Source organism: Cyanistes caeruleus, chromosome 28 (genome assembly GCF_971803275.1).
Source record: "Cyanistes caeruleus chromosome 28, bCyaCae1.hap1.1, whole genome shotgun sequence".
Taxonomy (NCBI): domain Eukaryota; kingdom Metazoa; phylum Chordata; class Aves; order Passeriformes; family Paridae; genus Cyanistes; species Cyanistes caeruleus.
This window is the reverse complement of record NC_141728.1, coordinates 830,458-853,916: the sequence shown is the minus strand read 5'-3', so window position 1 is coordinate 853,916 and position 23,459 is coordinate 830,458. Positions and strand designations below refer to the sequence as shown.

General features: G+C 42.1%; 2 protein-coding genes across 2 annotated transcripts in view; both read left to right on the top strand.

Moving 5' to 3' along the window:
- The window catches only part of PSMC4 (proteasome 26S subunit, ATPase 4), a 277,421-nt gene that overhangs the window by 61,149 nt on the left and 192,813 nt on the right, over positions 1-23,459 (top strand). The gene's annotated exons all lie outside the window — the stretch shown is intronic.
- The window catches only part of MEGF8 (multiple EGF like domains 8), a 172,158-nt gene that overhangs the window by 49,186 nt on the left and 99,513 nt on the right, over positions 1-23,459 (top strand). Inside the window, exons 11-18 of the mRNA XM_086864863.1 lie at positions 1,539-1,583; positions 4,208-4,364; positions 5,565-5,728; positions 9,941-10,135; positions 12,529-12,726; positions 15,422-15,679; positions 20,341-20,468; positions 22,796-22,927. Coding sequence (XP_086720989.1) covers positions 1,539-1,583; positions 4,208-4,364; positions 5,565-5,728; positions 9,941-10,135; positions 12,529-12,726; positions 15,422-15,679; positions 20,341-20,468; positions 22,796-22,927 — 1,277 coding nt within the window. The remainder of the gene's footprint in view (positions 1-1,538; positions 1,584-4,207; positions 4,365-5,564; positions 5,729-9,940; positions 10,136-12,528; positions 12,727-15,421; positions 15,680-20,340; positions 20,469-22,795; positions 22,928-23,459) is intronic.

The window sequence follows — 23,459 nt, the reverse complement described above, 5'->3', positions numbered from 1 at the left end:
AATAAATCCCAAATAAATCCCAAAAATCCCCAATAATTCCCAAAAATCCCAAATAAATCCCAAATAAATCCCAAATAAATCCCAAATAAATCCCCAATAAATTCCCAAAAATCCCAAATAAATCCCAAAAATCCCAAATAAATCCCAAATAAATCCCAAATAAATCCCAAATAAATCCCAAAAATCCCCAATAAATTCCCAAAAATCCCCAATAAATTCCCCAAAAATCCCAAATAAATCCCAAAAATCCCAAATAAATCCCAAAAATCCCAAATAAATCCCAAAAATCCCCAATAAATTCCCAAAAATCCCCAAATAAATCCCAAAAATCCCCAATAAATTCCCCAAAAATCCCCCAAATTTCCTAAAAATCCCAAATAAATTCCCAAAAATCCCAAATAAATCCCAAAAATCCCCAAAATTCACCCCAAAAATCCCAAATAATTCCCAAAAATCCCAAATAATTCCCAAAAATCCCAAATAATTCCCAAAAATCCCCAATAAATCCCAAAAATCCCCAAAATTTCCCAAAAATCCCAAATAATTCCCAAAAATCCCCAATAAATCCCAAAAATCCCAAATAAATCCCAAAAATCCCCAATAAATTCCCAAAAATCCCCAATAAATTCCCAAAAATCCCAAATAATTCCCAAAAATCCCCAATAAATCCTAAAAATCCCAAATAAATCCCAAAAATCCCCAAAATTCACCCCAAAATCCCAAATAAATTCCCAAAAATCCCAAATAAATTCCCAAAAATCCCCAAAATTCACCCCAAAAATCCCAAATAAATCCCAAAAATCCCCAAAATTCACCCCAAAAATCCCCAATAAATCCCAAAAATCCCAAATAAATCCCAAATAAATCCCAAATAAATTCCCCAAAAATCCCAAATAAATCCCAAATAAATCCCAAATAAATCCCAAAAATCCCAAAAATCCCAAATAAATCCCAAATAAATCCCAAATAAATCCCAAATAAATCCCAAAAATCCCAAATAAATCCCAAATAAATCCCAAATAAATCCCAAAAATCCCAAATAAATCCCAAATAAATCCCAAATAAATCCCAAAAATCCCAAATAAATCCCAAATAAATCCCAAATAAATCCCAAAAATCCCAAATAAATCCCCAATAAATTCCCCAAAAATCCCCAAAATTCACCCCAAAAATCCCCAAATAAATCCCAAAAATCCCCAAAATTCACCCCAAAAATCCCCAAAATTTCCCAAAAATCCCAAATAAATCCCAAAAATCCCAAATAAATCCCAAATAAATCCCAAAAATCCCCAATAAATCCCAAATAAATCCCAAATAAATCCCAAATAAATCCCAAATAAATCCCAAAAATCCCAAATAAATCCCAAAAATCCCAAATAAATCCCAAATAAATCCCAAATAAATCCCAAATAAATCCCAAATAAATTCCCAAAAATCCCAAATAAATTCCCAAAAATCCCCAAAATTCCCAAAAATCCCCAATAAATCCCAAAATTCCCCAAATTCCCCGAATTCCGGTTTTTTTTTGGGATGTGCAGGAGTCGGATCCCGAGTGTCGGAGCTCAGGGACCCCCCCGGAGCAGGTGAGGAACCCCCGGATTTGGGGAAAAATAATCGGGAAAAAAATTGGGGAAAAATTGGGAAAAATTGGGAAAAATGGGAATTTTCAAGGGGAATTTGGGGGGAAATTTTGGGAATTTTGGGGGATTTTGGGGGGATTTTATGGGAATTTTATGGGAATTTTTTGGGGATTTTTTGGGAATTTTTTTGGGATTTTGGGGGATTTTTTTTGGAATTTTATGGGAATTTTGTGGGGATTTTTTGGGAATTTATTTGGGATTTTTTGGGAATTTTTTTTGGGATTTATTGGGGAATTTTGGAGGAATTTTATGGGAATTTTTTTGGAATTTTATGGAAATTTAATGGGAATTTTATGGGAATTTTGGGGGGATTTTATGGAAATTTTTTTGGGATTTTTGGGGGGATTTTTTTTGAATTTTATGGGAATTTTTTGTGGATTTTATGGGAATTTTTTGGGAATTTTGGGGGATTTTTTGGGATTTTTTGGGAATTTTGGGGGGATTTTATGGGAATTTTTTGGGATTTTTGGGGGGATTTTTTGGGAATTTTTTTGGGATTTTTTTGGGATTTTTGGGGGATTTTTTGGGAATTTTTGGGGGATTTTTTGGGGATTTTTTGGGAATTTTTTGGGAATTTTGGGGGGATTTTTGGGAATTTATTTGGGATTTTTTGGGAATTTTTGGGGAATTTTATGGGAATTTATTTGGGATTTTTTGGGAATTTTTTGGGGGATTTATTGGGGAATTTTGGAGAAATTTTATGGGAATTTTTTTGGAATTTTATGGAAATTTAATGGGAATTTTATGGGAATTTTGGGGGGATTTTATGGGAATTTTTTTGGATTTTTTGGGAATTTTTTGGGAATTTTATGGGAATTTTTTGGGGATTTTTTGGGGATTTTATGGGAATTTTATGGGAATTTTTTGGGGATTTTTTGGGAATTTTTTTGGGATTTTCTGGGAATTTTTTGGGAATTTTTGGGGGATTTTTTGGAAATTTTTTGTGGATTTTATGGGAATTTTGGGGGGATTTTATGGGAATTTTTTGGGATTTTTTGGGAATTTTTTGGGGATTTTATGGGAATTTTTTGGGATTTTTTGGGAATTTTTTGGGGATTTTATGGGAATTTTTTGGGGATTTTTGGGGATTTTTTGGGGATTTTTTGGATTTTTTGGGGGATTTTTTTGGGAATTTTATGGGAATTTTTTGTGGATTTTATGGGAATTTTGGGGGGATTTTATGGGAATTTTTTGGGAATTTTTGGGGAATTTTTTGGGAATTTTTTGTGGATTTTATGGGAATTTTTTGGGAAATTTTGGGGGATTTTTTGTGGATTTTATGGGAATTTTGGGGGGATTTTTGGGGAATTTTATGGGAATTTTTTGGGAATTTTTTGGGAAATTTTGGGGGATTTTTTGTGGATTCTATGGGAATTTTGGGGGGATTTTATGGGAATTTTTTTTGAATTTTTGGGGATTTTTTGAGGGGATTTTTGGGGTGTTTTTGGGTGTTTTTGGGGTGTTTTTTGGTGTTTTGGGCTGTTTTGGGGGTGTTTTGGGGTGTTTCTGTTGTCGTTTGGGGTGTTTTTGGGTGTTTTGGGGTGTTTCTGGGGTGTTTTTGGGGGTTTCTGGGGTGTTTTGGGGGGTTTTTGGGTGTTTTTGGGTGTTTTGGGGTGTTTTGGGCTGTTTCTGTTGTGTTTTTGGGGTGTTTTTGGGTGTTTTTGGGTGTTTCTGGGGTGTTTTGGGTGTTTTTGGGGTGTTTTTGGGGTGTTTTGGGCTGTTTCTGGGGTATTTTGGGGTGTTTTTGGGTGTTTTGGGGTGTTTCTGTTGTGTTTTTGGGGTGGTTTTTGGGTGTTTTTGGGTGCTTTTGGGTGTTTCTATTGTGTTTTTGGGTGTTTTTGGGGTGTTTCTGGGGTGTTTCTGGGCTGTTTTTGGGGTGTTTCTGTTGTGTTTTTGGGCCATTTCTGTTGTGTTTTTGGGGTTTTTTTGGGTGTTTCTGTTGTGTTTTTGGGTGTTTTTGGGGTGTTTCTGGGTGTTTCTGGGGTGTTTTGGGCTGGTTTTGGGTGTTTTTGGGTGTTTTTGGGGTGTTTTTGGGCTGTTTCTGGGGTATTTTGGGGTGTTTTGGGCTGTTTTTGGGCTGTTTTTGGCTGTTTTTGGGTGTTTTGGGCTGTTTTTGGGCTGTTTTAGGTGTTTTTGGGGCTGTTTCTGGGGTATTTTGGGGTGTTTTTGGGTGTTTTTTGTTGTTTTGGGTGTTTTTGGGGTGTTTTTGGGGTGTTTTGGGGCTGTTTTGGGGCTGGTTTTGGGCTGTTTTTGGGCTGTTTCTGTTGTGTTTTTGGGCTGTTTTTGGGCTGTTTTTGTTCTGTTTTTGTTCTGTTTTTGGCTGTTTTTGGCTGTTTTTGGCTGTTTTTGTTCTGGTTTTGGCTGTTTTTGTTCTGTTTCTGGCTGGTTTTGGGGTGTTTTTGTTCTGTTTTTGGCTGTTTTTGGCTGTTTTTGTTCTGTTTCTGGCTGTTTTTGGCTGTTTTTGTTCTGTTTCTGGCTGGTTTTGGGGTGTTTTTGTTCTGTTTCGGGCTGTTTTTGGCTGTTTTTGTTCTGTTTCTGGCTGTTCCTAACCCCCCCGTCCCCCCCAGTGTCCCCCCGTGCCCTGCCCGGGGCTGTGGCGGCTCCTGGGGGACTGCGAGTCCTGCCTGGCCTTTGGGGGGGAGCCCCCCGAGACCCCCCCGGGCGGCGCCCCCAGACCCAGGTTCGGCTGGTGCGTGCAGAACGACACCTGCGTGCCCCTGGAGGGTGAGAAATGGGGCAAAAAACAGCAAAAATGGGAAAAAACGGGGAAAAAATGGGTAAAAATAGGGAAAAATGGGGAAAAATGGGGTGAAAATGGGGAAAATTGGGGTGAAAATGGGGAAAATCGGGGTGAAAATGGGATTGTGGTGCGTGCAGAACGACACCTGCGTGCCCCTGGAGGGTGAGAAATGGGGCAAAAACGGGTGAAAATGGGAAAAAATGGATAAAAATGGGAATAAATGGAAAAAAAATGGGTAAAAATGGAAAAAAATGGAAAAAATTGGGGTGAAAATGGGGAAAATTGGGGTGAAAATGGGGAAAATTGGGGTGAAAATGGGTGAAAATGGGATTGTGGTGCGTGCAGAACGACACCTGCGTGCCCCTGGAGGGTGAGAAACGGGGGAAAAACGGGTGAAAATGGGAAAAAACGGGGGAAAAATGGATAAAAAATGGGGAAAATTGGGAAAAATGGGGAAAATCGGGGTGAAAATGGGTGAAAATGGGGGAAAATGGAAAAAAATGGGAATAAATGGAAAAAAACGGGGAAAATTGGGGTGAAAATGGGTGAAAATGGGGGAAAAATGGGGAAAAATGGGCAAATATGGGTAAAAATGGGATAAAAATGGGCTAAAAAATGAGATAAAAATGGTCAAAAATGGGGAAAATGGGCAAAAATGGGACAAAAATGGGGAAAAATGGGGAAAATGGGGAAAAATGGGGAAAAATGTGGCAAAAATGGGGAAAAATGGGGAAAATGGGGAAAAATGGGGAAAAATGGGATAAAAATGGCGCAAAAATGGGTAAAAAATGGGAAAAAATGGGGAAAAATAGGGAAAAATGTGGCAAAAATGGGGAAAAATGGGGGAAAATGTGGCAAAAATGTGGAAAAATGTGGCAAAAATGGGGAAAAATGTGATAAAATGGGTAAAAATGGGCAAAAATGGGCAAAAATGGGGTAAAAATGGGCAAAACTGGCTAAAAATGGGATAAAAATGGGCTAAAAAATGAGATAAAAATGGTCAAAAATGGGGAAAAATGGGGAAAAATGTGGCAAAAATGGGCAAAAATGGGCAAAAAAATGGGGTTGGGGCTGATTTTTGGGGCGTTTTTTTGCTTTTTTTGGTATTTTATTCCATTTTTTTGGGGGAATTTTGCTGGTTTTGGGGTTTTTGGGTCTGCCTGATTGGTTTTTGTGCCCCCCAGAGCGCTCCCGCTGTCGGGTGGGGCAGATTTCGGGGACCCACGGCTGGTGGGGACCCCGAGCTGAGTTCCTGACGGAGCTGGAGCAGTGTCGGAGCCGCGCCGTGCCCCCGGGGCTGCACCTGCTCACCTTCCAGCACCCCAAAAATGAGTCCCAGCCCGACAAGGTGAGCACCCCAAAAAATCCAGGGGGAAATTCCAGCTGGGAAAGGCCCGGAATTGATGCTGGAATAAAAAAAATCCCATTAAAATCGGTGAAAATCCCATTAAATCCCATTAAAATGGGGGAAAATCCCATTTATTCCCATTAAAATGCCCCAAAAATGAGTCCCAGCCCGACAAGGTGAGCGCCCCAAAAAATCCAGGGGGAAATTCCAGCTGGGAAAGGCCCGGAATCACCCAGAGAATAAAAAAAATCCCATGAAAATTGGTAAAAATCCCATTAAATAAGGTAAAAATCCCATTAAATCCCATTAAAATCGGTGAAAATCCCATTAAAATGGGGGAAAATCCCCTTAAATCCCATTAAAACAGGGAAAAATCCCATTAAATCCCATTAAAATAGAGAAAAATCCCATTAAAATAGGGGAAAATCCCATTTATTCCCATTAAAATGCCCCAAAAACGAGTCCCAGCCCGACAAGGTGAGCGCCCCAAAAAATCCAGGGGGAAATTCCAGCTGGGAAAGGCCCGGAATTGATGCTGGAATAAAAAAAATCCCATGAAAATCGGTGAAAATCCCATTAAAATTGGTAAAGATCAGATTAAATCCCATTAAAATGGTAAAAATCCCATTAAAATTGGTAAAAATCCTATTAAAACTGGTAAAAATCCCATTAAAATTGGTAAAAATCCCATTAAAACTGGTAAAAATTTCATTAAAATGGGTAAAAATGCCATTAAAATTGCTAAAAATCCTATTAAAATGGGGGAAAATCCCAATAAATCCCATTAAAATGGGGAAAATCCCATTAAATCCCATTAAAATGGGGGGAAATCCCATTAAAATGGGTAAAAATGCCATTAAAATTGGTAAAAATCTCATTAAAATGGGATAAAATCCCATTAAATCCGATTAAAATTGGTAAAAATCCCATTAAATCCCATTAAAATGGGGGAAAATCCCATTAAATCCCATTAAAATGGGGGAAAATCCCATTAAATCCCATTAAAATGGGGGAAAATCCCATTAAATCCCATTAAAATGGGGGAAAATCCCATTAAATCCCATTAAAATGGAGAAAAATCCCATTAAAATGGTAAAAATCCCATTAAAATTGATAAAAATCCCATTAAAATTGGTAAAAAATCCCATTAAATCCCATTAAAATGGAGGAAAATCCCATTAAAATTGGTAAAAATCCTATTAAAATGTGGGAAAATCCCATTAAATCTCATTAAAATGGGGGAAAATCCCATTAAATCACATTAAAATAGAGAAAAATCCCATTAAAATTGGTAAAAATAGCATTAAAATTGGTAAAAATCCCATTAAAATGCAGGAAAATCCCATTAAATCACATTAAAATAGAGAAAAATCCCATTAAAATTGGTAAAAATCCCATTAAATCCCATTAAAATAGAGAAAAATCCCATTAAAATTGGTAAAAATCCTATTAAAATGTGGGAAAATCCCATTAAATCCCATTAAAATAGGTAAAAATCCCATTAAATCTCATTAAAATAGGTAAAAATCCCATTAAAATTGGTAAAAATAGCATTAAAATTGGTAAAAATCCCATTAAAATGGAGAAAATCCCATTAAATCCCATTAAAACAAGGAAAAATCCCATTTAATCTCAATAAAATAGAGAAAAATCCTATTAAACCCCATTAAAATGGTTAAAAATCCTATTTAATCTCATGAAAATGCCCCAAAACGAGTCCCAGCCCAACAAGGTGAGCACCCCAAAAAATCCAGGGGGAAATTCCAGCTGGGAAAGGCCCGGAATCACCCAGAGAATAAAAAAAATCCCATGAAAATCGCATTAAATCCCATTAAATCCCATTAAAATGGGGGAAAATCCCATTAAAATTGATAAAAATCCCATTAAATCCCATTAAAATCGGTGAAAATCCCATTAAAATTGGTAAAAATCCCATTAAAATTGGTAAAAATCCCATTAAAATTGGTAAAAATCCCATTAAATCCCATTAAAATGGGGGAAAATCCCATTAAATCCCATTAAAACAGGGAAAAATCCCATTTAATCTCAATAAAATGGTTAAAAATCCTATTAAACCCTATTAAAATGGTTAAAAATCTTATTTATTCTCATTAAAATACCCCAAAACGAGTCCCAGCCCGACAAGGTGAGCACCCCAAAAAATCCCCCAAATTCACCCCAAAAAGTCACAAAAAATCCCCCCAAAATTCAAAAAAATCCACAAAAAAAATCCCCCAAAAAATCCTCAAAAATCCCCAAAAAGTCCCAAAAAAATCCCCAAAAAATTCACCCAAAAATCCCCAAAAAATCCCCAAAAAATCTCAACAAATCCCAAAAAGTCCCCAAAAAAATCCCAAAAGCCCCCAAAAAATATCCCAAAAATACCCCTAAAAATCCCTAAAAAATCCCCCAAAAATTCCCCCAAAAATCCCTAAAAAATCTCAAAAAATCTCCCAAAAATTCCCCTAAAAATCCCTAAAAAATCCTCAAAAAAACCCCCAAAAATCCCAAAAAATCACATAAAAATCCAAAAAAATCCCAAAAAATCCCTAAAAAATCCTCAAAAAAACCCCCAAAAATCCCCAAGAATCCCAAAAAAATCCCCCAAAATCCCAAAAAATCCCAAAAAAATCCCCAAAATCCCCTAAAATCCCCCCAAAAATCCCTAAAAAATCTCAAAAAAAATCCCAAAAAATCTCCCAAAATCCCCCCAAAAAACCCCAAAAAATCCCATAAAAATCCCAAAAAATCCCCCAAAATCCCCCCAAAATCTCAAAAAATCCCAAAAAATCTCCCAAAAACCCCCCCAAAAATCCCTAAAAAATCCTCAAAAAAACCCAAAAAATCCCAAAAAATCCCTGCAAAATTCCCAAAAAAATCCCCAAAAATCCCCCCAAAATCCCAAAAATCCCCCCAAAAATCCCCCCAAAAATCTTAAAAAAATCCTCAAAAAAACCCCCAAAAATCCCAAAAAATCCCCAAAAAATCCCAAAAATCCCTCAAAAATTTCCCCAAAAATCCCCCCCAAAATCTCAAAAAATCCCAAAAAATCCCCCAAAAATCCCCCCAAAAATCCCTAAAAAATCTCAAAAAAACCCCCAAAAATCCCCAAAAAATCCCAAAAAATCCACCAAAAAATCCCCCAAAAAATCCCTAAAAAATCTCAAAAAAACCCCCAAAATCCCCAAAAAAATCCCGTAAAAAATCCCAAAAAAATCCCCCAAAATCCCCCCAAAAATCTCAAAAATCACAAAAAATCTCCCAAAAATCCCCCCAAAAATCCCTAAAAAATCCTCAAAAAAAACCCCAAAAATCCCAAAAAATCCCATAAAAATCCCAAAAAAATCCCATAAAAATCCCCCCAAAAATCCCTAAAAAATCTCAAAAAAACCCCCAAAAAATCCCAAAAAATCCCCCCAAAAATCCCTAAAAAATACTAAAAAAAACCAAAAAAATCCCAAAAAATCCCTGCAAAATTCCCCAAAAAATCCCCCCAAAATCCCCCCAAAAATCCCCAAAAAATCCCATAAAAATCCCAAAAAATCCCCCCAAAAATCCCTAAAAAATCCTCAAAAAAACCCCCAAAATCCCAAAAAATCCCTAAAAAATCCCCCCAAAAATCCCCCCCAAAATCTCAAAAAATCCCAAAAAATCTCCCAAAAACCCCCCCAAAAATCCCTAAAAAATCCTCAAAAAAACCCCCAAAAATCCCATAAAAATCCCCAAAAAATCCCCAAAAATCCCCCCAAAAATCCCTAAAAAATCCCAAAAAATCTCCCAAAAACCCCCCAAAAATCCCCAAAAAATCCCAAAAAATCTCCCAAAAATCCCTAAAAAATCCCCCCAAAAATCCCCCCAAAAATCTCAAAAAATCCCAAAAAATCACTGAAAAATCCCCCTAAAAATCCCTAAAAAAATCCTCAAAAAACCCTAAAAAATCCCATAAAAATCCCCCAAAATCCCCCCAAAATCCCAAAAAATCACCCCAAAAATCCCCCCAAAAATCCCTAAAAAATCTCAAAAAAAACCCCAAAATCCCCAAAAAATCCCGTAAAAAAATCCCAAAAAATCCCCCAAAAAATCCCCAAAAAATCCCAAAAAATCTCCCAAAAATCCCTAAAAAATCCCCCAAAAACCCCAAAAAATCCCCAAAAATCCCCCAACCCCCCCCAGTCCCCCTCCCCCATTGAACCCCTCCCCCTCCCCCCGCAGGTGTCAATCATCCGCAGCGCCACCATCACGCTGACGCCTCCGGGTGACGCCGCCGTGTCCCTGGAGTTCCGGGGCTTCATCCACCCCCTGCTGGGGCCACCGGTGCCCCCCGGGCCCGGGCCCAGCGTGTGGGCTCGGATCCAGCGGCTGCAGGTGGTGGTGCGGCTGGCTCGGCACCCCAACGCCTCCGACCTGGTAATTCCGACCGGGAACAACCGGGATAACCCCGGGAACAGCCGGGAACAACCGGGATAACCCCGGGAACAACCGGGGGGAACAGCCGGGGGTACGGGGGGCTGGGATCCAGCGGCTGCAGGTGGTGGCGCGGCTGGCTCGGCACCCCAACGCCTCCGACCTGGTAATTCCAAACGGGAACAACCGGGATAACCCCGGGAACAGGCGGGATAACCCCGGGAACAGGCGGGATAACCCCGGGATAACCCCGGGAACAGCCGGGATAACCCCGGGATAACCCCGGGAACAGCCGGGGGTGACAGCCGGGGGTACGGGGGGCTCGGATCCAGCGGCTGCAGGTGGTGGCGAGGCTGGCTCGGCACCCCAACGCCTCCGACCTGGTAATTCCAACCGGGAACAACCGGGATAACCCCGGGATAACCCTGGGAACAACCGGGATAACCCCGGGAACAACCGGGATAACCCCGGGATAACCCTGGGAACAGCCGGGGGTGACAGCCGGGGGTACGGGGGGCTGGGATCCAGCGGCTGCAGGTGGTGGCGCGGCTGGCTCGGCACCCCAACGCCTCTGACCTGGTAATTCCAACCGGGAACAACCGGGAACAACCGGGATAACCCCTGGATAACCCTGGGAACAACCGGGATAACCCCTGGATAACCCCGGGAACAACCGGGATAACCCCGGGAACAACCGGGATAACCCTGGGATAACCCCGGGAACAACCGGGATAACCCCGGGAACAACCGGGATAACCCTGGGAACAACCGGGATAACCCCGGGATAACCCTGGGAACAACCGGGATAACCCCGGGATAACCCTGGGAACAACCGGGATAACCCTGGGATAACCCTGGGAACAACCGGGATAACCCCGGGAACAACCCCGGGAACAACCCTGGGAACAACCGGGATAACCCTGGGAACAACCGGGAACAACCGGGATAACCCCGGGAACAACCGGGAACAACCGGGATAACCCTGGGAACAACCGGGATAACCCCGGGAACAACCCCGGGAACAACCGGGATAACCCCGGGAACAGCCGGGATAACCCCGGGAACAACCCCGGGAACAACCGGGATAACCCCGGGAACAACCGGGATAACCCCGGGATAACCCTGGGAACAACCGGGATAACCCCGGGATAACCCTGGGAACAACCGGGATAACCCCGGGATAACCCCGGGAACAGCCGGGATAACCCCGGGAAAAATCAGGATAACCCTGGGAATAACCGGGAATAACCGGGAATAACCGGGAATAACCCCGGGAATAACCGGGAATAACCGGGAATAACCGGGAATAACCGGGAACAATCGGGATAACCCTGGGAACAATCGGAATAACCGGGAATAACCCTGGGAATAACCCCGGGAATAACCGGGAATAGGCGGGATAACCCCGGGAAAAATCAGGATAACCCCGGGAACAACCGGGATAACCCCGGGAACAACCGGGGATAACCCTGGGAACAATCGGAATAGCCGGGAATAGCCGGGAATAACCCCGGGAATAGCCGGGAATAGCCGGGAATAACCGGGAATAGCCGGGAATAACCGGGAATAACCGGGAATAGCCGGGAATAACCGGGAATAACCCTGGGAACAACCGGGAATAACCCTGGGAATAACCGGGAATAGCCGGGAATAGCCGGGAATAACCGGGAATAACCGGGAATAACCCCGGGAATAGCCGGGAATAGCCGGGAATAACCGGGAATAGCCGGGAATAACCGGGAATAACCCCGGGAATAGCCGGGAATAGCCGGGAATAACCGGGAATAACCGGGAATAGCCGGGAATAACCGGGAATAGCCGGGAATAACCGGGAATAGCCGGGAATAACCGGGAATTGGACACCGGGATCAGGATGGGGATCAGGGGAGGGGTCCCGGCTCTGATCGCGCCCCCTCCCCATTCCCAGGAGGAATTGGGACACCGGGATCAGGATGGGGATCAGGGGAGGGGTCCCGGCTCTGATCCCGCCCCCTCCCCACATTCCCAGGAGGAAGTTGGACACTGGGATCAGGGATCAGGGGAGGGGTCCCGGCTCTGATCGCGCCCCCTCCCCACATTCCCAGGAGGAATTGGGACACCGGGATCAGGGATCAGGGGAGGGGTCCCGGCTCTGATCGCGCCCCCTCCCCATTCCCAGGAGGAAGTTGGACACTGGGATGGGGATCAGGGAAGGGGTCCCGGCTCCAATCCCGCCCCCTCCCCACATTCCCGGGAGGAATTGGGACACCGGGATCAGGATGGGGAGGGGTCCCGGCTCTGATCGCGCCCCCTCCCCATTCCCAGGAGGAATTGGGACACCGGGATCAGGATCAGGGATCAGGATGGGGATCAGGGGAGGGGTCCCGGCTCTGATCCCGCCCCCTCCCCATTCCCAGGAGGAAGTTGGCCACTGGGGGGCTCAGCAGGAGAGGGAGACGCGCCCCCTGCGCAGACCCCGGCCCGAGCGGCTGTTCCGGAGCCCCGAGAGAGGGAATCGCTTCCTGCTGCAGGTGGAAGCGCGGCTGAACGCCTCGGGGGGGCTCAGCAGCGAGCTCACCCTCACCTGGGACCGCACCGGGGTCCCCGGAGGAAGCGTGAGTCATTGGGAATGCCGAGGGAATTTTCGGGAATTTTTTGGGGAATTTTGGGGGATTTATTGGGGATTTATTGGGGATTTTTTGGGATTTTTTTGGGATTTTTTTTGGATTTTTTGAGAATTTTTGGGGGATTTTTTTGGGATTTTTTGAGGATTTTTTTGGGATTTTTTGAGGATTTTGGGGGGATTTATTGGGGATTTTTTGGGGATTTTTTTGGGGATTTTTTTGGGATTTATTGGGATTTTTGGGGGATTTTTGGGGATTTTTGGGGGATTTTTTGGGATTTTTTTGAGGATTTTTTTGGGATTTTTTGAGGATTTTGGGGGGATTTTTTGGGGATTTTTTTGGGATTTTTTTGGGATTTATTGGGGATTTTTTGGGGATTTATTGGGATTTTTTGGGGAATTTTTTTGGGATTTTGGGGGGATTTTTGGGAATTTTTGGGGGATTTTTTGGGGATTTTTTGGGATTTTTTGGAGATTTTTTTGGGATTTTTTGGGGATTTTTGGGAATTTTTGGGGGATTTATTGGGATTTATTGGGGATTTTTTTTGGGATTTTTGGGGATTTTTGGGGGATTTTTTTGGGATTTATTGGGGATTTTTTGGGATTTTTTGGGAATTTTTTGGGGATTTCTTTGGGATTTATTGGGGATTTTTTTTTGGATTTTTGGGGATTTTTTGGGGATTTTTTGGGGATTTTTTTGGGATTTTTGGGGATTTTTTGGGGATCTTTTTGGGATTTTTTTGGGATTAATAGGGATTTATGGGGGATTTTTGGGGGATTTTTTTGGGATTTATTGGGGATTTTTGGGGGATTTTTTGGGATTTTTTTGGGATTTATTGGGGATTTTTTCGGGATTTTTTGGGGATATTTTGAGGATTTTTTTGGGATTTTTGGGGATTTTTGGGGGATTTTTTGGGATTTATTGGGGATTTTTTGGAGATTTTTAGGGGATTTTTTGGGGATTTTTTTGGGATTTATGGGGGATTTTTTGGAAATTTTTTTGGGATTTTTTTGGGATTTATTGGGGATTTTTTTGGGGATTTTTGGGGATTTTTTGGGGATTTTTGGGGGATTTTTTGGGGATTTTTTTGGGATTTATTGGGAAATTTTCGGGGATTTTTTTGGGATTTATTGGGATTTATTGGGGATTTTTTTGGGGATTTTTGGGGGATTTTTGAGGGATTTTTTGGGGATTTTTTGAGATTTATTGGGGATTTATTGGGGATTTTTGGAGGATTTTTTTGGGATTTTTGGGGGATTTTTTTGGGATTTTTTGGGGATTTTTTGGGGATTTTTTGAGATTTATTGGGGATTTATTTGGGATTTTTGGGGGATTTTTGGGGATTTTGGGGGGATTTTTTGGGGATTTTTTCGGGATTTTTTGGGGATATTTTGAGGATTTTTTTGGAATTTTTGGGGATTTTTTGGGCTTTTTTGGAGATTTCTTGGGGATTTTTTGAGATTTATTGGGGATTTTTGGGGGATTTTTGGGTTTTTTTTGAGGATTTTTTGGGATTTTTTGGGAATTTTTCGGGGATTTTTTGGGGATTTTTTTGGGATTTTTTGGGGATTTTTTGGGGATTTTTTGGGCATTTTTGGGGGATTTTTTTGGGATTTTTTGGGGATTTATTGGGGATTTTTTGGGGATTTTTGGGGGATTTTTTGGGGGATTTTTTGAGATTTATTGGGGATTTATTGGGGATTTTTGGGGAATTTTGGGGGGGATTTTTTGGGATTTATTGGGGATTTTTGGGGGATTTTTGGGGGGATTTTTGGGGATTTTTTGGGGATTTTTTGGGGATTTTTTTTATTATTTTTGGAGGTTTTTTTCGGGATTTTTTGAGGATTTTTTGAGGATTTTTTGGGAATTTTTGGGGGGATTTTTTGGGAATTTTTTTGGGATTTATTGGGACTTTTGGGGCTATTTTGGTGCCATTTTAAGCGATTTTAACCCAATTTTTTTTCATTTTCTTTCCCATTTCCCCCCCCAAATTCCCCCCAAATTCCCCCCCTTCAAAATTCCTATTTTCCCCAAATTTCCCATTTCCCCCCCAAAATTCCCATAAAATCCCCCCAAAATTCCAAAAAAATCCCCCCAAAATTCCCATAAAATCCAAAAAAAATTCCCATAAAATTCCCATAAAATCCCCCAAAAAATCCCAAAAAAATTCCCATAAAATTCCCATAAAATCCCCCCAAAATTCCCATAAAATCCCCCCAAAATTCCCAAAAAATCCCAAAAAAATTCCCATAAAATCCCCCCAAAATTCCCAAAAAATCCCCCAATATTCCCATAAAATTCCCAAAAAATTCCCAAAAAATTCCCAAAAAATCCCCAAAAAATTCCCATAAAATTCCAAAAAAATCCCAAAAAAATTCCCAAAACATCCCCCCAAAATTCCCATAAAATTCCCCCAAAATTCCCATTTTTCCCCCCAAAATTCCCAAAAAATTCCCCCAAAATTCCCATAAAATCCCCCCAAAATTCCCATAAAATTCCCAAAAAATTCCCAAAAAATCCCAAAATAATTCCCAAAAAATCCCCAAAAAATTCCCATAAAATTCCCATAAAATCAAAAAAAAATTCCCATAAAATTCCCATAAAATCCCCCCCAAAATCCCCATTTTTCCCCCCAAAATCCCCATTTTTCCCTCCAAAATTCCCATTTTTTCCTCCCCCAAACCAGGAAATCTCCTTTTTTTTCCTGGAGCCTTTCCGGGGTCCCCCCGGGGGTTGCCCCTCTCGCCCCTCCTGCCTCTCCTGCCTGGCGGATTTGGGGTGCGGGTGGTGCCCCCCCAGCTCCTCCTGCCTTCCCCGAGCCCCCTCCCCAAATTCCGCCTCCCCCTGTTCCCTTCCGGAAGCTTCCGGGGGTCCCAGGTTGGTGCTGCACCCCCAGAACTGCGTCCTGTGCGAGGAGCACCGCGACTGCCGCAGCTGCGCCGGGGTCAGCGGGCAGCCAGGGGCTTAATTGGGGTTTAATTGGGGTTTAATGGGGTTTAATTGTGGTTTATTTGGGTTTAATTGGGGTTAATTGGGGTTTAATTGGGGTTTAATGGGGGTTAATTGGGAGCACCGTGACTGCCGCAGCTGCGCCGGGGTCAGCGGGCAGCAAGGGGTTAACGGGCTCCGGGGGGGGTTAATTGGGGTTTAATTGGGGTTAATTGGGGTTTAATTGGGGTTTAATTGGGGGTTAATGGGGGTTAATTGGGGTTTAATTGGGGTTTAATTGGGGTTTAATGGGGGTTAATTGGGAGCACCGCGACTGCCGCAGCTGCGCCGGGGTCAGCGGGCAGCCAGGGGCTTAATTGGGGTTTAATTGGGGTTTAATGGGGTTTAATTGTGGTTTATTTGGGTTTAATTGGGGTTAATTGGGGGTTAATTGGGGTTTAATGGGGTTAATTGGGAGCACCGCGACTGCCGCAGCTGCGCCGGGGTCAGCGGGCAGCCAGGGGCTTAATTGGGCTTAATTGGGGTTTAATTGGGGTTTAATTGGGGTTAATTGGGGTTAATTGGGGTTTTATTGGGGTTTAATGGGGGTTAATGGGGTTTAATTTGGTTTAATGGGGGTTAATGGGGGTTAATTGGGGTTTAATGGAGGTTTGGGGGGGGTTAATTGGGAGTTAATGTGGTTTAATTGGGTTTAATTGGGGTTAATTGGGGTTTAATTGGGGTTTAATGGGGATTTAATTGGGGTTTGGGGTGCCCTGGGGGGGTTCATTGGGGTTTAATTGGGGTTTAATTCGGGTTAAATGGGGTTTAATTGGGTTTAATTGGGGGTTAATTGGGCTTAATGGGGTTTAATTGGGGTTTAATGGGGTTTAATGGGGTTTAATTGGGGTTTAATGGGGGTTAATTGGGGTTTAATTGGGGTTCAATTGGGGTTAATTGGGGTTTAATTGGGGTTAAATGGGGTTTAATGGGGTTTAATGGGGGTTTAATTGGGGTTTAATTGGGGTTAATTGGGGGTCAATGGGGTTTAATTGGGGTTTAATTGGGGGTTAATTGGGGTTTAATGGGGGTTAATTGGGAGCACCGTGACTGCCGCAGCTGCGCCGGGGTCAGCGGGCAGCCAGGGGCTTAATTGGGGTTTAATTGGGGTTTAATTGGGCTTAATTTGGGTTAATTGGGGTTTAATTGGGGTTTTATTGGGGTTTAATGGGGGTTAATGGGGTTTAATTGGGGTTAATGGGGGTTAATGGGGGTTAATTGGGGTTTAATGGGGGTATGGAGGGGTTAATTGGGAGTTATTTTGGTTTAATTTGGTTTAATTGGGGTTAATTGGGGTTTAATTGGGGTTAATTTGGTTTAATTGGGGTTTAATTGGGGTTTAATTGGGGTTTAATTGGGGTTTAATGGGGGTTAATTGGGAGCACCGCGACTGCCGCAGCTGCGCCGGGGTCAGCGGGCAGCCAGGGGCTTAATTGGGCTTAATTGGGGTTAATTGGGGTTTAATTGGGGTTTAATTGGGCTTAATTTGGGTTAATTGGGGTTTAATTGGGGTTTTATTGGGGTTTAATGGGGGTTAATGGGGTTTAATTGGGGTTAATGGGGGTTAATGGGGGTTAATTGGGGTTTAATGGAGGTTTGGGGGGGGTTAATTGGGAGTTAATGTGGTTTAATTGGGTTTAATTGGGGTTAATTGGGGTTTAATTGGGGTTTAATGGGGATTTAATTGGGGTTTGGGGTGCCCTGGGGGGGTTAATTGGGGTTTAATTGGGGTTTAATTCGGGTTAAATGGGGTTTAATTGGGTTTAATTGGGGGTTAATTGGGCTTAATGGGGTTTAATTGGGGTTTATTTGGGGTTTAATGGGGTTTAATTGGGGTTTAATGGGGGTTAATTGGGGTTTAATTGGGGTTCAATTGGGGTTAATTGGGGTTTAATTGGGGTTAAATGGGGTTTAATGGGGGTTTAATGGGGTTTAATTGGGGTTAATTGGGGTTTAATTGGGGTTTAATTGGGGGTTAATTGGGGGTTAATTGGGTTTAATGGGGGTTAATTGGGAGCACCGCGACTGCCGCAGTTGCGCCGGGGTCAGCGGGCAGCCAGGGGCTTAATTGGGCTTAATTGGGGTTAATTGGGGTTTAATTGGGGTTAATTGGGGTTTAATTTGGGTTTAATTGGGGTTTAATGGGGTTTAATGGGGTTTAATTTGGTTTAATGGGGGTTAATGGGGGTTAATGGGGGTTTAATGGAGGTTTGGGGGGGTTAATTGGGAGTTAATGTGGTTTAATTGGGTTTAATTGGGATTTAATTGGGGTTTAATTTGGGTTAACTGGGGGTTAATTGGGTTTAATGGGGTTTAATTGTGGTTTATTTGGGTTTAATGGGGTTTAATTGGGGTTTAATGGGGTTTAATTGGGTTTAATTGGGGTTTAATGGGGTTTAATTGGGGTTTAATGGGGGTTTAATGGGGGTTTAATGGGGTTTAATTGGGGTTAATTGGGGTTAATTGGGGGTTAATGGGGTTTAATTGGGGTTTAATTGGGGTTAATTGGGGTTTAATGGGGGTTAATTGGGAGCACCGCGACTGCCGCAGCTGCGCCGGGGTCAGCAGGCAGCCAGGGGCTTAATTGGGCTTAATTGGGGTTTAATTGGGGTTTAATTGGGGTTTAATGGGGTTTAATGGGGGTTAATTGGGGTTTAATGGGGTTTAATGGGGTTTAATTGGGGTTTAATTGGGGTTTAATTGGGCTTAATTGGGCTTAATTGGGGTTTTATTGGGGTTTAATGGGGTTTAATTTGGTTTAATGGGGTTTAATGGGGTTTAATGGGGTTTAATTGGGCTTAATTGGGGTTAATTGGGGTTTAATTGGGGGTTAATGGGGGTTAATTGGGGTTTAATGGGGGTTAATTGGGGTTTAATGGGGATTTAATTGGGGTTTAATGGGGGTTAATTGGGGTTTAATTGGGGTTAATTGGGGTTTAATGGGGATTTAATTGGGGTTTGGGGTGCCCTGGGGGGGGTTAATTGGGGTTTAATTGGGGTTTAATTCGGGTTAAATGGGGTTTAATTGGGTTTAATTGGGGGTTAATTTGGCTTAATGGGGTTTAATTGGGGTTTAATGGGGTTTAATTGGGGTTTAATGGGGTTTAATTGGGGTTTAATGGGGGTTAATTGGGGTTTAATTGGGGTTCAATTGGGGTTAATTGGGGGTTAATTGGGTTTAATTGGGGGTTAATGGGGTTTAATTGGGGGGTTAATTGGGGTTTAATTGGGGTTTAATTGGGGGTTAATTGGGGTTTAATTGGGGTTAATTGGGAGCACCGCGACTGCCGCAGCTGCGCCGGGGTCAGCGGGCAGCCAGGGGCTTAATTGGGCTTAATTGGGGGTTAATTGGGGGTTAATTGGGGGTTAATTTGGTTTAATGGGGGTTTGGGGGGTTAATTGGGATTTAATGGGGTTTAATTGGGGTTTAATGGGGTTTAATTGGGGTTTAATTCGGGTTAATTGGGGTTTAATGGGGGTTTAATTTGGGTTTAATTGGGGTTTAATTGGGGGTTAATTGGGGGTTAATTGGGGTTTAATTGGGGTTTAATTGGGGGTTAATTGGGGTTTAATTGGGGTTAATTGGGAGCACCGCGACTGCCGCAGCTGCGCCGGGGTCAGCGGGCAGCCAGGGGCTTAATTGGGCTTAATTGGGGGTTAATTGGGGGTTAATTGGGGGTTAATTTGGTTTAATTGGGGGTTAATTGGGGTTTAATTGGGCTTAATTGGGGTTTAATTGGGTTTAATGGGGATTTAATTGGGGTTTGAGGTGCCCTGGGGGGGTTAATTGGGGTTTAATTGGGGTTTAATTGGGGATTTAATTGGGGTTAATTGGGGTTTAATGGGGTTTAATGTGGTTTAATTGGGGTTTAATGGGGTTTAATGGGGTTTAATTGGTGTTAAATGGGGTTTGGGGAATTTAAATGGAATTTTTGGGGATTTAATTGCAATTTTGGGGATTTTAAATGGGATTTTGGGGATTTTAAATGGGATTTAATTGGAATTTGGGGATTTTAAATGGGATTTAGGGACTTTAAATGGGATTTAATTGGATTTTGAGGATTTTAATTGGGATTTTGGGGATTTTAAATGGGATTTTGAGGATTTTAAATGGGATTTTGAGACTTTAAATGGGATTTAGGGACTTTAAATGGGATTTTGAGGATTTTAAATGGGATTTTGAGGATTTTAAATGGGATTTAATTGGAATTTGGGGATTTTAAATGGGATTTTGGGGATTTTAAATGGGATTTTGGGGATTTTAATGGGATTTTGGGGATTTTAATTGGGATTTTGGGGATTTTAAATGGGATTTTGGGATTTTAAGTGGGATTTTGGGGATTTTAAATGGGATTTTGGGGGTTTTAAATGGGATTTTGGGGATTTTAATTGGGATTTTGGGGATTTTAAATGGGATTTTGGGGATTTTAATTGGGATTTTGAGGATTTTAATTGGGATTTTGAGGATTTTAATTGGGATTTCGAGGATTTAAATGGGATTTTGAGGACTTTAAATGTGATTTTTGGGGTGGAATTTTTTGTGTGTTTTCAAACCTCCAGAATTTGATTTTTTTTCCCTGGGATTCCTCCCCAAATTTCCCCCTCCCCAAATTCCAGGACCCTTTTTGTGAGTGGCAAACCCTGGGACCCCCCGACTCCAAACGCGGCGACTTCGTCTGCAGCCGGCGGGGGAGGGACGGGGGCGCCGTCAGGGACCCCCAGAAGTGCCCCCCACCCTGCAGCAGGTGAGCTCTGGGGGGGCTCCGGGGATTTGGGGGCAATTCCAGGGATTTTGGGAATTTTTGGGAATTTTTGGGATTTTTTTCTGATTTTTTGGGGATTTTTTTCTGATTTTTTTCTGATTTTTTAGTGATTTTTCCTGATTTTTTTGGGATTTTTTTGGGATTTTTTGGTGATTTTTTTGTGATTTTTTTCTGATTTTTTTGTGGTTTTTTTGTGATTTTTTTGTGATTTTTTAATGATTTTTTAATGATTTTTTGGTGATTTTTTGGTGATTTTTTGGTGATTTTTTGCGATTTTTTTGTCTTTTTCTCTGATTTTTTTGTGATTTTTTTCTCATTTTTTTGTGGGTTTTTTTCTGATTTTTTCCTGATTTTTTTTGTGATTTTCTTGTGATTTTTCGGTGATTTTTTACTGATTTTTTTGAGATTTTTTGGTGATTTTTTGGTGATTTTTTGTGATTTTTTTTGTAATTTTTTAATGATTTTTTGTGATTTTTTGGTGATTTTTTTCTGATTTTTTGGTGATTTTTTTCTGATTTTTTTCTGATTTTTTTCTGATTTTTTGATGATTTTTTGGTGATTTTTTTGTCTTTTTCTGTGATTTTTTTGTGATTTTTTTCTGATTTTTTTGTGATTTTTTTCTGATTTTTTCCTGATTTTTTTGTGATTTTTTTCTGATTTTTTTGTGATTTTTTTGTGATTTTTTTTCTGATTTTTTTGTGATTTTTTGGTGATTTTTGTGATTTTTTTTGTGATTTTTTCTGATTTTTTTGTGATTTTTTTGTGATTTTTTTTCTGATTTTTTGGTGATTTTTTTGGTGATATTTTGGGATTTTTTCATCACTTTTTGATGATTTTTTTGGTCATTTTTTGTGATTTTTTTGGTCATTTTTTTGGTCATTTTTTGGTCATTTTTTGTGATTTTTCAGTGGTATTTTTTGTGATTTTTAAATGATTTTTTGTGATTTTTTGCACTTTTTTTGGGTTTTTTTTGTGATTTTTTCATGTTTTTTGATGATTTTGTGTTTTTTGGGGGGGGGTTTTTGTCATTTTTTGGTTTTTTTTTTCCTGATTTTTCTGTGTTTTTTTGTGATTTTTTTGTGATTTTTTTGTGATTTTTTTCTGATTTTTTTTGTCATTTTTTTATAATTTATTTGTCGTTTTTTACAGATTTTTGGGAATTTTAAGGTCCTGGAAGGTTTATAAAAAACGGGATTTTTTTGGGGGGTGATTCCGGGGGTCTGCCGAATTTTGGGGAGGGGTCTCAGGTGTGAATTTGGGGAGGGGTCTCAGCCTCAAAACTTCTTTAATTTGGCGCTTTTTGGGCTCTTTTGGGCCATTTTGGAGTGGTTTTAAGGTCCTGGAAGGTTTATAAAAAACGGGATTTTTTTGGGGGTGATTCTGGGGGTCTCCCGAATTTTGGGGAGGGGTCTCAGGTGTGAATTTGGGGAGGGGTCTCAACCTTTAAACTTTAATTTGGCGCTTTTTTGGCGCTTTTTGGGCTGTTTTGGGCCATTCTGAAGCGATTTTAAGGTCCTGGAAGGTGTATAAAAATCCGGATTTTTTTGGGGGGTGATTCCGGGGGTCTCCCGAATTTTGGGGAGGGGTCTCAGGTGTGAATTTGGGGAGGGGTCTCAGCCTCAAAATTTTTTTTGTGCTTTTTTTGGCGCTTTTTGGGCTGTTTTGGGCCATTCTGAAGCGATTTTAAGGTCCTGGAAGGTTTATAAAAAACACGATTTTTTGGGGGGTGATTCCGGGGGTCTCCTGAATTTTGGGGAGGGGTCTCAGTTGTGAATTTGGGGAGGGGTCTCAACCTTTAAACTTTAATTTGGTGCTTTTTGGGCTGTTTTGGGCCATTCTGAAGCGATTTTAAGGTCCTGGAAGGTGTATAAAAATCCGGATTTTTTTGGGGGGTGATTCCGGGGGTCTCCCGAATTTTGGGGAGGGGTCTCAGGTGTGAATTTGAGGAGGGGTCTCAGCCTCAAAATTTTTTTTGTGCTTTTTTTGGCGCTTTTTGGGCTGTTTTGGGCCATTCTGAAGCGATTTTAAGGTCCTGGAAGGTCCATAAAAATCTGGATTTTTTTGGGGGGTGATTCCGGGGGTCTGCCGAATTTTGGGGAGGGGTCTCAGGTGTGAATTTGGGGAGGGGTCTCAGCCTCAAAATTTTTTTGTGCTTTTTTTTGGTGCTTTTTGGGCTGTTTTGGGCCATTCTGAAGCGGTTTTAAGGTCCTGGAAGGTGTATAAAAATCCGGATTTTTTTGGGGGGTGATTCCGGGGGTCTCCCGAATTTTGGGGAGGGGTCTCAGGGGGTCTCTCCTCCCCTCCCGCAGCCGCTCCAGCTGCTCCGAGTGCCTGGCTCCCCCCTCACCCTGCGCTTGGTGCCCCTCCACCCAGCGCTGCTTCCTCTTCGCCTCTTACCTGGCCAGGTACCCCTATGGGGGCTGCCGGGGCTGGTCCGACAGGTGAGAGGGGGCTGGGGGGTTTGGGGGGGGTTTGGGGGGGTTTGGGGGGAGAAATTTTGGATTTGGGGGGGTTTGGGGGGAGAAATTTTGGATTTGGGGGGGTTTGAGGGGGGTTTGGGGGTGATTTGGGGGGGTTTGGGGGTGTCTAGGGGGGATTTGGGGGGGTTTGGGGAGGATTTGGGGGGGTTTGGGGGTGTCTAGGGGGGATTTGGGGGGGTTTGAGGGGAATTTGGGGGTCCCGGGGGGGATTTGGGGGGGATTTGGGGGGTTCCCAGGAGGGCTTGGGGGTATTTTGGGTGTTTTTGGGGTTCCCGAGTGTCTCCGACTGACATTTCAGGCTGTTTCAGGGTGCTTTGGGTGGTTTTGGGGTGATTTTGGGTGTTTTTGGGGTTCCCGAGTGTCTCCGACTGACATTTCGGGTGTTTCTGGGGTGTTTTGGGGTGTTTTTGGGGTGATTTTGGGTGTTTTTTGGTGTCCCGAGTGTCTCTGACTGACATTTCAGGCTGTTTTGGGGTGTTTGGGTGTTTTGCAG